This window comes from Convolutriloba macropyga, chromosome 8 (genome assembly GCF_964194025.1).
Source record: "Convolutriloba macropyga chromosome 8, txConMacr16.3, whole genome shotgun sequence".
Classification (NCBI taxonomy): Eukaryota; Metazoa; Xenacoelomorpha; order Acoela; family Convolutidae; genus Convolutriloba; species Convolutriloba macropyga.
Window position 1 is genome coordinate 51,470,632 of NC_134475.1, and position 18,020 is coordinate 51,488,651.

General features: G+C 33.3%; 2 protein-coding genes across 7 annotated transcripts in view; one reads left to right on the forward strand and one right to left on the reverse strand.

Annotated features, from left to right (window-relative positions):
* The window catches only part of LOC142344811 (uncharacterized), a 340,173-nt gene that overhangs the window by 140,609 nt on the left and 181,544 nt on the right, over positions 1 to 18,020 (forward strand). The gene's annotated exons all lie outside the window — the stretch shown is intronic.
* LOC142344816 (uncharacterized) overlaps positions 1 to 18,020 on the reverse strand; it is a 136,790-nt gene that overhangs the window by 73,324 nt on the left and 45,446 nt on the right. The window contains exon 1 of one of the 4 annotated variants that reach the window (XM_075396792.1): positions 1,095 to 2,880. The exons of the other annotated variants lie outside the window; for them this stretch is intronic. Coding sequence (XP_075252907.1) covers positions 1,095 to 1,099 — 5 coding nt within the window. The 5' untranslated portion in view covers positions 1,100 to 2,880. Of the gene's footprint in view, positions 1 to 1,094; positions 2,881 to 18,020 lie in introns of those variants that run through there. 4 annotated transcript variants of the gene reach the window in all.

The window sequence follows — 18,020 nt, forward strand, 5'->3', positions numbered from 1 at the left end:
TTGTTAGTGAAACAAAATACACTAGAGTGAAACTTGCTTGCAATCACTGATCCTACTTCCAACAGTTGCATGGTTATAACCACAGCTCCCAATTCAGATCTGATCTGCATTGGTCCTGCGAAAGCGTTTCTTACCGCAAGCAAAAATTGACTCTGTGTCAGATTGTACAAGGACAAAACACAATGTCCATTTTGCAGATATGGGGCTCTTAATAGATTAGGTGATCATGCCATGGCCGCGAAGGCATGATTGATTGTCTTCATCAAATTTGGGAAAAAAACTATTTCAGTATACGCAGGAGCAACTTTGTCGTTACTCAACAACACAAACTCCTGACTGGGCGACTTATTCTTGCCATTATGGGTTGCGGGTCAGCCAGACACATTTGATGTTACTTCTCCTTTGCAATCATGCTTCATCGCAAATATAAGAAAAATAAATTTTGCCTTGTCAGCTGCTAAGACCAGAACATTCAAAAATGTAGCAAATTTGGAATACATTTCCTTCTTTTGGTATTTTACTTTTTGACCAGTTTTCGGAGTTCTGTCATAATATCTTCAAGCCAACCGGTTTTCTGCCTGATGACAGAGGGTTGCAGCTCGCTGGTTTATCTCTTGTTTTCAGTAGGAGAGCTTAATCAGTCTCTGATATAGGATTACATGGACCCGCAACCATGCTGATTGCCAGAAATGCGAGATTTTGGGCACATATGAATTACGAGCTAACCTTTGAAAATTTATCTCAGCCAAAAAAGGGGAATTTATTGTTGTCTCGCTCAATGAATGGGGAGCGCAAAACTTTGGCTGATTGTTTTGGTCATAAATCGGAGATGGAAAAGGTTAAGGAGAGATAAACAGAGAAAAGAGTTTTCTTAGAACGTTGCGAGAGCTATAACAAATGGTCGACTGTGAACCAAGATTTCATTAATTTAATTCTGCCGTTACAAATAATGTGCTTAGTGTTCTAATCTTCCTTAGATGCAGTTGCAAACAATTTACCAAATGCGATCAACAATACTTATTTCAGGTGCTTGCCACAAACAAATCAAAACAAAAACTAAAATACTAATTAAATAAAAAATCAATGGTACTTACTCCATTTTCTTCTAAATCACCCAAGCGGGCACAGTTCTCAATTTATTCTGATAATATTGAAGCCTCAGCTCAAATCCGAACGAATTTTTCCTCTGCTAAAATATGGTAAACTATGGTAAGTTATGGTAAGCTACAATCAGCTATGGTAAGCCACGTCCAATCAATCACAATCGTGGGTTAGACTTGTGTCAAATGGCATTTTGAACGGATGATTGCCTCCGATAAATTGGGGGATTTTCTGGGCTAAAAGCTCACGACAAGAACTTGCCCCTTTTAGCACAAAGAGTAATTAGAAGATGCAATCGCTGAATAATAGTAAAATAAGTAGCTATTATTGATTTTGGTTATTTCACCGTAATTTAAATTTTAATATTTTCGCGTGTGTCATTAATTAAAAAAGAAAATTAGCTTCGTCCGCTTTTCCAAGAGTAATTAAAGTACGTGTGTTTTGGGTAAATCTAATCGAAATCATTCTCTATTTTTTTGATCTTGGATGAACTCAACGAAAATCCAAAAAATTGGTAAAAAGCAGACTTCTTGTACGGTATGGTATGAATAATCATAGTTTTCATAATGTTGATTGTTCATGTATGCCATTGCAGTTTCAGGAATTTTCTATTATTAGAAAACCCGAGATCCCATTGGGGCGTTTTCAAAGATATATCCGACCGGTTGAAGTCGTCTTCATCTAACTAAGGTGTGATTGGTATTTATAGTGGATATCTTAATGGTGTACAAGTGAAGTCTCAATGTAATCAGAAGTAGGTCTCATAAGAAAAGGCCATATTTAATGCTTGAGAATTATAAAGAGATTTATAGAATATTCTAGAATGTCTCATTCGCTAGAAGATTCTGATGATTTTCAGCAAGGTAGAGCCTCACATTGAGCATTGCGGTGTTGTTTTTTACGGAGCAAATAATATAATTATTATAAGAAAGTTATGGTAAAAGTTATGAGACATGAAAGGAATGGTTCACAGCGCACCCTATGATTTCACTAACACGTAGACATTTAGCCCTTACATGTAATAACACCCTAATAAACTAGGTGTAAAATTATCCATCATCATTATTATAATCTGGGCTGGTAGCTGTGTATGTGTATGAGAGGGGTTAGGGATAGGTGGGTAAATTTACGAAACCCGGCGACATGCTTGTCAAACTTGTTCAAAAAGATCATCAATAAAAACCAATCAGCGTGAAAACCCTGTGCTAATTTCACCTTGTGCTAATAGAGCAAAAATGGAAAAGGCGGTGGTTGAAAAGTCTGGAAGGACAAATTCCCAATTATCCAGGGAATCAAGTCAGGAACAAGAGACAGCAAAACAAACAAAAAAGCAAACAAACAAATAAATAACGGTAACCAAGCGGACGAATAATCATAAACGACCAAAATCTACAACAATCTGCATAAAAATTCTTCAAATAAATTTCTTGTGTTATTTGAAGTAAAATGAAATAAAGTTTTGATAGTATTTCGTTGTGTAATAATACAAAGAGAATATTGCAAACAAAAGGTCCATTTTGGGCAAATAATAACCATATCAATTTGACAACAAAGAGATTTATTTTCCCCAAAGGGACGCAAGAATGCTCTCAATAAATTACTGTCAAGCAATAGCAGTGAAGGCAACTTAAAATGGTCACTTTTTATTCCATACACTTTTTAGTGTATAAAAACAAAAGCGCACAAGTGAGAAAAATGACAATTTGACAGTAATTGAGCGAAATTTTTCTTTTGTGAAAGAATTTAAATGTTTTCTTTCAATTTGAATTTTGTGTCAGCCACTTTTTCACCAAAATTATCAACACTTGAATTAGTTTACAAAAACTCATTTAAAAAGTGCCGGTTATTTTAATTTTATTTATCACAATGCTAAATTGAACTACATGGCTTTTGCAGTTGCGTTCTGTATTAGGTCGGTTTTTTGTAATTCCTTGAAAAAATGGGAAACATTTTCCGTGTTTGTTTACTTTATTTGGTTTCAGTTGCTAAAACCGGTTTTACAATCAAACGAACAGACAAGGTGGTACCACAGCCAAAGTGGATAAACAAATAGCACTTCTGCTCCGACCAACACCAGAAGTCTTCACGACTGCAGTAAAATCAATTTAGTAAACATATCTTTGTGCACTTGTCAACAATAATGGCGCTTAAACTGTGTCTTTTTTCACAGGAAAAAGCTAATTTTGATTAGAAATGAGTTTGAAAGAAAGCACATCAGAAGACTTCCGCGTTATTGATTACAAAAGGTTTACTGGTCTCTGTAAGCTGACAGGAAATGCACTTAACATTGCAAAAATACACGCTAAATGGAAAAGTAGTTAAAAGAAAAAGTGAACATTCAGTGAAATCCAGAGTTTAAAAAAAAGAAAAAGCTTCAAAAACCCGCTAATGACATATTGACAAATTTATTGCTCAGAGCAAACAATTTGTTGTGATGAAAATTTTAAAGAAGAGCCTATCGAGGCAGCGACCCTGCCAGAGAGAAAAGGGGACAATGTGCTCCGTTTTGTTTTGTCTATACACTTTGTTGACGTCGACGGCGAATGATTACATCACAGACTAGCGACCAAAATGACCAAAATGGCTACATGTGATTGCTGCCCAAATCGGATTTTTGAATTTAAGAAAAAATAAAGGTTTTTAAATTAGCTGTGAGAAATTTCAACAAATAATTAAAGTACGAATACTTTGTTGGAGTTTGAGTTAAAACTGCTGAGGGACAAATATGAAATAATTACTCATCATTTTAATACTGAGGTATGTCTCAAAAATTAATAATTTTTAACATCTTTCATACAGATTGATTTTTCCGAATTTAAAAGAAAAATTATTCATTCTTCACAAAATGACCACCCAGTATACTTTATCTATACTGATTTAATTTGCCAACAAAACAAGTTGGTCTTGTCTCTTTGAACTGACTCAAAACTGCTACAGCAGTTTTCTCTAAATTTTGTAAATTCACTTTTTCGATAATTACAATTTATTTGAAAACTACAACTTATAAAAAAATTGCTTTTTTTTTAATTTTTTTTGCATGTGGTCGTTTTTTTTATATAAATATATACTATATAATCAATTTTATAATGTACAAAAAGAAATAACTCAAACTTTAGTTTGTACAACAGTACACTATGTAGTTCGAATACTCCGGCACTGCTGGCTCCTTTGTTTTTTATTGCTTATTTGTTGATTAACAAATATTAATTGCTTTGTTTTCGATTCTAAGGGAGGTAGCATGTGAAAATGGAAACCCTCAAACTGTGGAATATCTTAGTTTCCAAAGTACAGAATCTGAGCGACAAAAATGCCTAATTGGCCATTTTGTGGAACTTGCAGACAAAAATAAAAGTAATATCCAAACAATTCTTTAGGAACCATTTTTCACAATTGAAACCAATTTTCATGTTTTAAGATACATTTTGCAAAAAACTATGAGTGAAATGGACCAAATCACTGACTCCGTACAAAAGCCGTGAAAACAAGAAAGAAGTCTTATTTTCTTTTAAACACCCATGCAAAATGCGAGTTCGAAAATTTTGTTGTTTTAACAGACTTGAGAAAAACTTGAACTGTCAGGAAAAAAATCAACAAATACTTTATTCTGCAAAGCTTAAGCAAACATGAAAGCGGTAAGAACATGGTTTTTTCGGATTTTTTCTCAAACAATTACCCAAAAATTTGAAAACTATTGTTTTCTTCAATTAATGTCAGTTCGAAAACATCAGGACAGAATTACTATTAAAATTTGACCCGCAACGTAAAGGCATGTTGATGCAACTAAAAAGCTGGCTCGAAATAAAGTTTGGGGAGAGGAAATTAGATTTTGACTTATTTATTGCCAAAACCCTCCAAACGTGTTACACTTATCTGCTTAACATTACAGATCGTTGAATTCTTGTTCTGCACTTTTCCTATTGGGGAAGAGAAACTTTTTAAACTGATTTTTTTCAAATGACCCGCTTGGCTCAATAACCCTTTTTGAAGAGAGATGGCAAAATTTGCGTTGTGTACAATTGATTCAGTTTCACTTTCTATTATCTTAATTAGTTGTCAATACACAGTCTGCTCACAAATTGTCACCAATAAGAGTTTGAAAGTGAAAAATTAGATAAAGCGAGTCAAATTAAGATAATGTTAAGGATAAAGAAACTTAAAAATAATGATGGCCTTATGGAGGAGAAATTCGAAGGAGGAGATTCCATAGAATAGCAATTTAGTTGTCTCTAGAATTCGATGTATTAGATTCTGTAGTTTAAGCAGATCTGAATCAGAGAATAGAGGGATATTATATCTATGCCAATTCGGATTCACGCCAAAATGATATGATGGAGAAAACAAGTATAGCAATCTTTTCACACGAATATAGCAACAAAAATCCGAGGGAAACTTGAATTAATCCAGGGAAGAAATAAAATAAGACCAGGTCAATAAACGCATTGTGAACTCTGAAAATACTGCGACCAAAATGAGCTCTATTGGTTTTTTTTTCAGTATACTCAATCAAAAGTAGGCTAATTATCTTTTTTTAATTGTTTTTTAAAATATTTTACAACAGTTTGTACTTGGGAAGAAAATGATTTCTCACAAATTAAGTTTTTATATGCGCATATGCTGAAAAAATTTACCTGCTCTCTTGCTTAGCTAATTTGACGTCACCTAGTTGCAACGTAATAACGGGGGGGGGGGGGGGGCTCATAAACAAAATTGGAAGAACCGGAACAATCTCAACAATCTCTAAGAGTGAGGGCAAGCAAACTCGCTGGTTGCGTTTTTAATGAGAAAAAAGTTCTGTTTGTCCTATTTCTTATAAGAATTTTTTCTTCTTCATTTCTTCGGATTGTTGCACAAACAAAAATCTTTGGAAAATAAAATTTCAGCCTTCAAATATTTATTTAGTAGAATCAAAATGGGTTAAAAACTCGAATCAAAATGGCTTTGAAGTCGAACCACTCAACAATACAAAGCAAATTCCGAATAATGTTAATGTTACCTAAATTAGTTACCTAAATGTTATTTAAATGTGGCTATGCTGTGTAATATTCTTACAAAATAAATTTCAATAACTTGTAACCAGATTCCAGGAAATATAGATTTAGATTTCTTTTGAGAAGAAGCACAGAGGAGGTGTATTAGATTCCTCAGTGCAAGGAAGTCTGAACCGGGAGGGGAAGGGGGTTATATCGCCGCCAATTCTCGCAGATTTCCACTTTTGTCGCCAAAACCCCATGTACATGTACTAGGATACGTATTATTTCATAATAGGATAAAAATTTAGAATACAAATTGATGAGGTGAAGCGGACCCAATGGTCATTTCCGATTCGGATTCGGTTGGGGTGCTTACTCGACATGAGGGAACCCGGGTTGAGGTGGTAGAAATATGAATCGAATTTTAACGTCCGGGGGAGAACGCTACAGACGTTAAATACACGGTCGGTGCCATGCGATTGTCGCCCTACTTCCAGTCATTAAAAAAACTTTTTAGAAAAGATGTCACTTGAAAAAACTCGTTAGAAAAGATGTCACTATAAAAGATGGTGGAAAAAATGGGAGAAGACGAACCACCGGACCTCAACGGGACTTTTTTGCAAAAGAACAATTATGCAATATGAACAAAACCATGATAATGAGTGGCCACATCAATACAATTTTGTATTTCAACTTCTAAAAGAGGTTAATATGCTTGCCAAAATTTTCAAAAAATTCTACGGTTTTGTATGAACATAGAAAAGAAGAAAAAACCGACTGAACTGGTAAAAATATTTTTTTTTGGAAAAAAAGATTGTGAAAAAAAGTAACACTGAGGATAGTATGATTCAGCACTGATTTTGCGGTTTACTATTGAGATGTAAGGAATCAGTTCTGAGGCATGACTAAATGAACTAGTCTCAATAGAAATCCATTGTAATATAAAATCCATAATAATACTAATAATAATAAAAATAATAATAATAATAATAATAATAATAATAATAATAATAATAAATAATAATAATAATAATAATAATAATAATAAAAATAATAATAATAGCAAATAGGAAAAATAATAATAATAATGATAATAATCATACTAATAATAACAATAATAATAACAATAATAATATATAATAATAATAATAATAATAATAATAATAATAATAAAAATAATAATAATAGCAAATAGTAAAAATAATAATAATAATGATAATAATCATACTAACAATAACAATAATAATAACAATAATAATATATAATAATAATAATAATAATAATAATAATAATAATAATGATAGTAATAATAATAACACTAATATTAATTATAAAAATATTACTAATAATAATATTAATAGTAATAACAATAATATTAATAATAATAATAATAATAATAAAAATAATTATAAAAATAGAAATAATAATATTAAAAATAAAAAATGGTTCATTTCCTGTTATCAATTACTGCAAACGAAGTTTAAATATTGTGTACAAAAATTATGTACATTGATGTTGAACAGAAGAAAAGAGTACACAATTAGATCATCAGTTGATCTGTTTTCAGGTGTCTCACAATGTATGGAATATCCAGGAAATCATTGATTAGGAGCGCAAAAAAATTACTATAATTTTTGAACGATAATCATGATGGGCGTAAACAACAAACAGTTAGATAATTGGGTGCAAATATTTGAAAGGTACGGGTTGCCAACTACGTAATTTTCTAAAAACATATCGCAAAATATTTTTACCGGCTGATTTATCATTTTTAAAAATGTATTTACAATGAAAAATTCAAGAAAGAAGAAACGCATTCAAAATTTTTTAACCTTAAACCTCAATTGTATTTTTCATTCAACGCAATCCAATTACCGCAATCCAGACACATTTTTGATCTTGTTTTTTTATTGAATCTGTTTAACTCAGCGTCATTCAGGAAAATTTTTGTTAACTAACTACACATTCATCGCCTAGTATTTTTAAATCAGTTTGAGAGCTTCATAGAAGTACAATTTTCGTGCTGAAAAAAATTTTAATTTCTCCTGAGATCGGTCACTGAGTTGCATTTTCTCCTCTGGAAAAATATCTTGTTAGATGTTTTATTTCTTGGTCTATCAACGAAATTTCTGACAAAACAGATCTTCCATAGATCAATACAACATATTGCACTGCCGGCTTGACATAACTTTAAAAACATGACTCATCTGAATTGTCTTTAGAAGTTTTCTCATTCTACATAAAAGTCCACGGAGTTTTATTAGTTTTTGCTTAACAACTTCAATATAATTTTTGAAAGACAAAATTTTTTACTACTGCTTTGATTTGACCTATTCCGCCAAAGTGTTCACATCCTTCTTTACCTATGTAAAGATATTCTCTTTTTTTGCTGTGAGATTAAGTTTTTGCAGAAAAAACATTTATTTTGTTTTCCCTGTATGTATTGATTGTTAATTTAATTTTAGGTAACCGTTGGTTGCAGTTTACTAATGGAGTTTGATGTTTCATCACAACATCTTCAACTCCAGCCGAAGTTTTTATCACTGTATACTTTATTACACCCGCTAGCTTTATTATCTCACTTAGTTATTATGCTAAACAGTCCCTGTGGTAATTTTACTGGTGTCGGGCAAAATAGCCATTGCCAAAATACCCATTATTTTAACCTCTTGTAGTGCTAAAGCTATTGCACTGCTCTTGTTAAGTAATCGTTTCAAAGCCATATATAGGTTACTGTACACAACTTGTATAATTATGCATAAATAAATTTTCTCTGGAGTATAATTGACTAGAATAGGCATACTATGGCACTAGTCTCCGGGTACGCAAGTAATTAATAAATAAATATAAAAAAGGAAAATTCTATTAATTAATAAACGAAATAAAAACGCACTTCATGTAGAATAGAAGATGATTTATATCACGCTCGAATCTCTGCGCAATTTTGACGTGTATATAAAGAGTTCATATAAAAGATTGCCTCATGAATCATAAATTTAGAAAAAAAAAATCAAAAGGGGCGTTATATGGTAAAAGGAAGGGGTGATTGTGTTAAAAAGGTATGCAACGTAAATTTCAGCTGCCTCAAATGTAATTTACCGTTATTCATTATGACCGGACCTATATATGTATGCAAAAATATATATTGTACAAAATTAAAAGTGGAAAATAATATCAGAAACAAACTAGTGATTAAAGACTTTTTCTTGATATGAAATTTAAGTATTTATTTATATATAACTGGCGCAGCATTTACTAAACAAAATTATAAACTGCCAAATTTGAAGACAGGCGATCTTAAAGGCCACTGAGTATAACTTGCACAGCATTAGCCAAATAAAATAACAGAGCGCCAAATTTGAAGTTACGCAATCTGAAAAATTTTTGTTAAGCAAGTGAACTTGATTTTTTGTTGTTTACAGTTCATAACAACTGTTGTCAATTGTCTACTATTTGACGCCTTCCGATTTTACTCGCCAAAATAGACTTAACGAAACCAAAGCAGAACTAAAGTTTTCCTGTTTTTGAAAGGATTGTAGTAATATATGGAGAATACATCTTGGAAAAAATTTAAACCAAGGTCTCTGCGGCAGACATTTGGCACTAGATATTGTTTTGACAAACGTCAATTTCTTACACGGGAAATAATATTTAAACGATTTGTGCGGCATGTGATATTTGAAGACCTGCTTAGTCCGCGCGTACCGTTGTCAACTTGAAACTTGCGACAACTTGAAAAACAAAAGCAATTACAGTGCTTTTGTAAAGCAATCGTTTCAAAGCCAAATAGGTCACTGCACAAAAGTTCTATATAATTATGCATAAATACTTTTTGTCTATGGCATACATGGTTAAAAACCCCGAGTGTTTCAAGAATGGAAATGCGGCTCAGGATTTTCCAGGATGAAGTCCTCGATCCAAAACAGGTATGGGCCACCCGGGTCGAATGTCCTCCCTAAAATCCTCCAATTTTGATGTAAGAATGGGGGTAATTTGTCGATGGGGGTAAATTGATGTAAGAGTGTGGGGGTAATTTGTTCAGAGGGGGTAAAATGATGTAGGAGTTGGGCTGCAATGGGAGGACTTTTAAGGAATTACCCCCCTGACTGAAATTGCCATGTAAGAGTGGGCTGCAATGGGCTGCAATGGGAGGACTTTTAAGGAACTACCACCCCTGAATGAAATTGCCATGTAAGAGTGGGCTGCAATGGGCTGCAATGGGAGGACTTTTAAGGAATTACTCCCCCTGACTGAAATTGCCATGTAAGAGTGGGCTGCAATGGGCTGCAATGGGAGGACTTTTAAGGAATTACCCCCCTTGACTGAAATTGTCATGTAAGAGTGGGCTGCAATGGGAGGACTTTTAAGGAATTACCCCCCATGACTTGTGAGGGGGTAATTTGTTCAGAGGGGATAAAATGATGTAAGAGTTGGGCTGCAATGGGAGGACTTTTAAGGAATTACCCCCCTGACTGAAATTGCCATGTAAGAGTGGGCTGCAATGGGCTGCAATGGGAGGACTTTTAAGGAATTACCCCCTGACTGAAATTGCCATGTAAGAGTGGGCTGCAATGGGCTGCAATGGGAGGACTTTTAAGGAATTACCCCCCATGACTGAAATTGTCATGTAAGAGTGGGCTGCAATGGGCTGCAATGGGAGGACTTTTAAGGAATTACCCCCCATGACTTGTGAGGGGGTAATTTGTTCAGAGGGGATAAAATGATGTAGGAATGGTGCAAGAGTGAGAGGGTAACAGACAAATTATCCCCAACTCTTACATCGTTTTTCCCCCCTTGGCAGACCAAAAGAGATGTAAGAGTGGGGGGTTAATTTGTCTTTTACCCCCTCACTCTTACACCATTTTACCCCCCTTGTAAGCCCAATGCAGCCCAAAAAGACGTAAGAGTTTTGAGCTGCATTTTCCTAAAAAAATCCTCCCATTGCAGCCCCACTCTTACATCAGTTTGGGCGGAAAAATTCAACCCGGGCAGACGGACTTGGGTCCCGATCAGTGAGGTTGAGACCGAACAGCCGTGAACAATGACCTGATGATAATGGTTTCTAGATGACCAAAGACAAGTTCAAATTGGTCAATACCATTACATTTTATGAGAAAAAGCGACAAAACCGACGCAAGAAGCGCCGTTAAAAAACGCGTTACTGTTAAGCAAATAAGCGTCTCCATAAGTATTACTATTTTAATGACTTAAGGAGTTGTTGGAACGGAACCAAAATTTATTTGATAGGTCCCTAGTGTACATAGAGTCAAAGTGATCGTGAATTTTGGTAATGGCTTGGCCAGAAAAAGGTCAGATTTCCATCTGTGTTCATCCGGACCAAGGAATAAATCGAATAAAACCAAACTCAAGTTTGGTATGGGCCAGACCAAACAAATTCAAATCATTATGAGCCAGGCGCAATGGCACGACACAACTTTTGTTTTTAGACTAAGATTCGGTTGCACCGAACGCGACTCAAGTCCGTCAAACCCATACCTGTTTTGGGTCAAGGACCTCAACTTTAATTTTCTTTCATTGCCTGAACTGGTGGCGTTTAGTTTACAATGAAAAAACAAGTTTTTCTCCAGTTGGTCAACTGCATACACAAAATATAATCACTTCACCCATTTATTATTAGCTAAAATTATGAGATTAGCATAGCTAACTTTTTTTAAAAATTCTTATTAGACACAAAACGATATAATTTCAATCTTGCTATAGGTAACCAATAAAAACCAAAAACCAAAAAAACACACGGGTGAGGTCCTGAAATACAAATAAAATTGCCAAAACTGACCATAAGAAAGAAGACAAAAAGCCTCACTTTCAAAAATTAACGATGTTAACAATAAATAGCATACTTTATGAATTAGGAAAAGCCAAAACTGGACGAAAAACATATTTGCAGTAATATAAAATTCGATTTTCAAAACAGAATAATGATGCAGATAAACACATAACCAAAAATGCTCGTGAAATGATACTGTTACTTTTTCTGCGCTTGTCGTTGAAATTTAATTATTCCCAGAAAGATGTAGAGAAAACAACAAACGTCAAAAGTAGCTGTTTACTCGTTGAATATCCAAGCTTTTAAATTTTCAACAACTCTCATAGCTATTAAATACACTAGAACACATATAGAAAGCAAGGTTCCGGGCTCTTAGGAGCTCAAAACAACCCGAAAATTTCCCAAAGTGAGTGTTTCAATGAAACAGAATTTCATAGACTGTCATTGACATGAATTAAAATTACTCATAAAAAAGAGAAGAAACAGGAATTTTCAGGCTCAATATCTCCAAAAAGAAAATTTTTACATATATTCGATGCCCTTCTGCAGTTTTAAACTACTAAAACTTACTTAGAAATTTTAATATAGGATAATGTTTCGAGATCTTATCACATAAGCCCCCCGTTTCAAAACGTTTTTGAGTTTCAGAAATGTTGGACAAATGTGTAAGAACTGCTTATCTGGCGTAAAAATTGCGGAAACTACACGATTGTTATTTTTTCGCAAAAATTAACAGTTGAATTACCTACAAAAATGGGTGTTCCTATAAAGAATTTATTTAAAAAAACCTCAAAAACTTCTTAAAAGGAAGTCTCCTTGACGCATATGGCCAAAAGAAAACAGTCAAATATTGTTTGTACAAACGCCAATTTAAACGGTGCATAAAAACCACTGTAGAACTGAGCTGCTGCTCCGGCTTGATCAATTTCAGCATTCGAAGGAAAAAGAACTAAAAATTGACGCAACCAACAGATAGCTCATTTTGGCGTGTATAAACAGAGCACCAATAAAAGTCTCGAAATGAGGTCAAAAAAATGAATTAACTTTTGAATAGTTTCCAAGCAAACTACTACAGTTGTCAGTTTTTTGGCTGGTTTCTTTCAGCTTGTTTACAAAACTTCAACGTTCAACTTACATTTAGAGTGAAATTGAACAAGAATGATCGTTAATATTCGTTTGCACATGAAGTTCCGAACCGAGTTGATCTACATTTTTGACATAATTGTCAACCAAATGAAGAGATAATCAAAAGAGGATGTTTGAGTTTTAAAAAATCGTTTCTCAACCAAACTACTAATTGAATAAAATAATGTCATGCCTCATTACAGCGCTCACAAGATCTGACAATAAAAGGACTACGAAAAAAAAACAAACAAAATAACCAAAACTAAAAAATTTACTTCGAAAACTCAATATCTAAATGAAAAAGCACCTAGTGAAAACTGTCAAATTGCAATCAGATAAACCTTTAACTGCACAAATTTTATTTTATCTTAACTTGCAGCAGATGGGACTTTTCCTTAATGAGACTAGATAACAAGTAAAAAGAAAAAAAATAATGAGGCGAATGAAATTCAAAAAACCATCAATTTTGTCTAAACCAAATAAATTCAAAATTCTTGAAAATCATTAGTTTTTAACAAAATTATTCTCAATAAATTTACTAAAAAAGTCATTATCAAAAAGATAGGACCTGAAACACAAATTATTGAAGCCATTGAAATCATTAGCTGTTATATAAATAATGTTTTCTATTTCAACCTTTATCAATACTGATTGAGCTAAAATTATACTGAACGATAAAATATAAGTTCACCGGGGCTTCATTTGAAAATAATTGGGCTCTGTTTAACGCAAATGTGGTAAAAGAAGAGAAAAAACACAAAATTTGATCACTAACAAAACTTTATTAAAACGCATATGATCCCACAAACAAAACAACAATTACGACTTGGAAATATTAAAATAAAAAAGAATTAAAAATGATTAATAGCAAAAACCTTAAGATTATTCATCATGAGCTCACTGAATATATTGATATCGTTCAATCCGTCATCAATTGAAAGCATATGGGAGCTCTCATCATTTTACGACTACATAAAGAATTAAAAACAGCAAAAACAGCAAATTCTAAAAAGGCGAGACAAAAGTGTCGAAGCCATTGAAAAATGAAGTTTCTACAAAACCAATTCCATTTTGATTACTTTCCTATCAACACTAGGATTTTTTTTAACTATCATACTTCCAAAATCGACAAATATTTTAAAACCACAAAATTTTTGTGAAAACCCGTAGTATCAACGACAAAAAAGTAATAGATTTCCACCGAATTCAACAAATACGCTACGTTATGCCTCGATAAGAAAAAAATGGTTTATGTTGTTGACCAGGCTTTTATAGGACCTTAGAATAAGTATCATGACAATGAAAACAATAACAAATACAGGCAAAAACCAAACATTCATAAGAAAATTGCGACAGGAAAGTGTCGCAGCCATTTAATCCACAAGTTTTTCTCTGGAGCTTTTATCAGTGATTTTTTAAAGTATTGCTCCAGCCAATGGGAACTATTAAAATTAGGATAATGTGATAAGATTCCAAAAGCAAACAAAATTAAGACAAAAATATCCAAATACTTTAAGAGAACATAAGAAAACCCGTCCCATCGAAGTCGTAAAGCCGATATTTGGAGATAATATAGCTAACCAGATTATATTTGGTTGCGGTAGAAAAAATGGCGGTCCTTTTTTTATTCAGAATGACTTAGAATTCGCAAAAACATTTTCAGGATCGGCGAACGTTCAAAAAAAAATTTTCGAAAAATTAATTTTTAAGCCTTAACAGCCATTAGCTGTCCACTCAAAGCACTAGTAAGGTTCACTTAAAGCTCATTAAAAAGACTATTGCACTTTTAGTTAACGTGTCTAAGGCATAGGACTTCAAAAATTCAGTGGAATCTCAAAAAGAAAATCAAAATTTCAATAAAAATTACGAACACTCAGAGTCGAAGCCAAAAAAAATGAGCGATTCCTTGAAAGCTAATTTCCTGTTCATTGAGCATCAATGGACTGTACTTGAAATTGTTTCTCCTTAACAGAAACTCTATATGAAAGATGACTATTCTGTTAGGGACTTAAAAAACAAAAAAATTTTAAAAACTTGTTTTAAAAAAACGGCTCTCAGACAGATTTCTAATTTTTAGTAGTAAATTTCCCTAAGAGACAAGAATTAGTCTTTTGAATCACCTTTCGTCTATTGGGAATGCCAAATGGATGCCTTTTGTAGCTTTAAAGGTAATTTTGAATTAAAATATTTATAGAAAAAAATGTTAATTGGAACAGAAATTACGCTAAAAGTGAACAAAAGTGAATCAAGTGTTCACATGAAACTTTAATCCTCGATAACTCCTCGAAAAAAAGGAAATTAAAAAAAATTCAGTTTCGAATTCTACGCTGGACGAGCTTTTTAATGATACCACTCACATTTCTCTACAATGAATACATCGATCGGCCAAAATTGTCAGGACAAAAAGAAACCATTTGGGTATATAGTTCCTCCCCCATAAGTGGGGTCGGATTAATTAAAAGCCTGAGAGAGCTTCAACAGAAAATAGCAAAATACAGGAATAAACTCTGGAAAGAATAATACGTGTTATACTGGCTTACACTACCTAGATAACACTCATTTTGTTTTACAATTTCAGCTTGTCCCTCTATCACAGTGCAAACTTTCTATTTTTTTTCAAACTTGGGGAAGCGAAAACTTTCTTTTTTTTCGAAAAATTAGCTGACTGGGTTTTACAGGATACAAGTAGTGTGTTAAAAAACTATCTAATTTTGTGCAGCTGAAAAGATAAATTTTGGTTGGTTATCAATCCCGCTGTTCATTTCTTTTCTGCAAACCATTTCAATTTTTTTTATTTCCAAAAATTTTTCGATAAAGAGGAATCATTTCGGTAGATACGACTGTATTTCGCTTTAGTGCACAGTCTTATATCAAAAAGATCTGCTAAAGTAAAAATCGTTTCCGCAAATTTTACAATCTATTGTATTTGACTATTTCGTATTGAATTTTAAGTGAATCTTTTGTCTGAGAAAAAGATTTTCGTACTATCTTGAGAGTTATGTTGTCAGTGCCGCCCACTGATTTCGACGAGCCATCCTATTGTCCCTTTCGTTGGTTTCTTGTTCACTGATTTTCTTAAATTCACTATTTAAGTTGGAAACAGGTAAATTTCTCTTTAATTATTAAATTCTTTAATGATGAGAATATTTTTTTCGCGTAAGCATTAACTTCATTTAATTTTTTGGAATTCCAAAAAAATTTATATAAATTCACGTCGTACGTAACAGAATATTCTCATCATTAAGAGTTTGATAAAGAGAAAGTTACCTGTCTCCAACTTGAATGGTGAATTTGAGAGAACGCCTTAAATTGCCTATAATGAATTTTATATTTATACGAGAAATTAGGCCAAATTCTATTGCAGTGATAATTAACAGGTCAAAACTTTTATTTTTCTCTTTGGGACTTTCAGGCGGAAATCCAAGTTGAAATATTGAGCAGAAAGTTGGAAAATGTGAAAACTAAATAAAGAAACAAATTATGAAGAATTTTCAAAACAACCCGTCTTGAAGTCACTCAGCGAGAATTATTGCAGGGAATGTGAATCTGTTGGCAATACAATTTTGGTCAAATATTTAAATAATGCCCGGGGTAGATTTAGACAAATTGGGTTTAATTGAAAGCAATAAGTTTTATATTAATGTCAAATTAGAAGCGGATTTACAAGAACAAATTTCAAAACCAAAAAGGTATGGCCAAAGTGGCGTTATCGACATTTGGTATCAACATGTGAATTGGATTTTATAATTTCATATTAGAGTGATCAAAATCAGGATTTTAAATATTTAAGGTATATATATGAATGTTAGCAGGAAAGGGGTTAGACTTTTTAAGTTTTTTGTTGGATCTATTCTCTGTTTCCATTTCTCCATTACAGATAATGGGTCTTTCCTATTATAGCTCCCACCCCACAAAATTATAAAAGTCAATTAGGGTATAACTTCGGTGATTGGGCGGAGGGTATGCGTTGTATAACCTGTGAGTAAGCTCGGAGGGTCGGGGGGGGGGGGTATTATGGGAAGGAACCCAGATTTGTTTTCTGGTAGTTTTGGTCAGGATTTCAGGTTCCAGGTCTAGCAATCCTGGCCGAAATGGTATCTAGTCAGACCCGCTAACGGGCACATGCACTTTCGGGCTCATACGGGAAATTTAGCACTCATACTCCACTTACGAAAGTTTGCTTAGAGGTCACATCAATCTCGTACGGTCAAATCAGCTGTTGCTTCGGTCAGGAATCTGGGACTGGCTAGCGACATGAGAATGTGAAATATGTAAAATTAAACGCAAACCTACTCACCAAAAATACGCGACATTAGCCAACCAAAGAAAAATATGAGACAATTAAATAAATTAACTCGGCTACAACTTTTGGTGGTTTTTAAACTTCAAATATGAAAGGCTTCAGTTATCAATAACTCAATCGATTCGCACAACTTGGAAGTAGTTCATTACTGAGAAATGTCACGTGATAATTTGTCGTTATTTTTCGATTAATAGATTTCTCTTACCATAGCTCCCAAGATGCTACAATAGACTAATATGAGTTGAAAACACACAAGTACAACGTTTTAAGTTTCAGATCTCTTGGGTGCTGGATTCTAAATATTCTAAACAAGGAGGCTCGGTAATGTGCGTACGCACATAATGTTCCGACCCCGCTCATCCACATTCTTGACTTAATTGGCTACCAAATGATGAAGAGATGGAAACCTCTCAAAAAGATACACATCGTTCAATAAACAGTCAATGAATACGATAATGCCACGCTAGAGGGCCGATGAAAGTTGTTGATAATAGACTACTAGAACAGACAGTAATAAAAATCAAACAACAAACATTAATTACGACCAAAATTCTAAAACAATCTATTAAAAAAATATAACCAAATCTAGAGGGCCGATGAAAGTTATTGATAATAGGACCACTAGAAAGGACAATAATAAAAATCAAAAAACAAACATTATTTACGACCAAAACTCTAATATAACCAAATCTATAATAAACAAAATCAAACTCGCATCAGATAAAAACCAAAA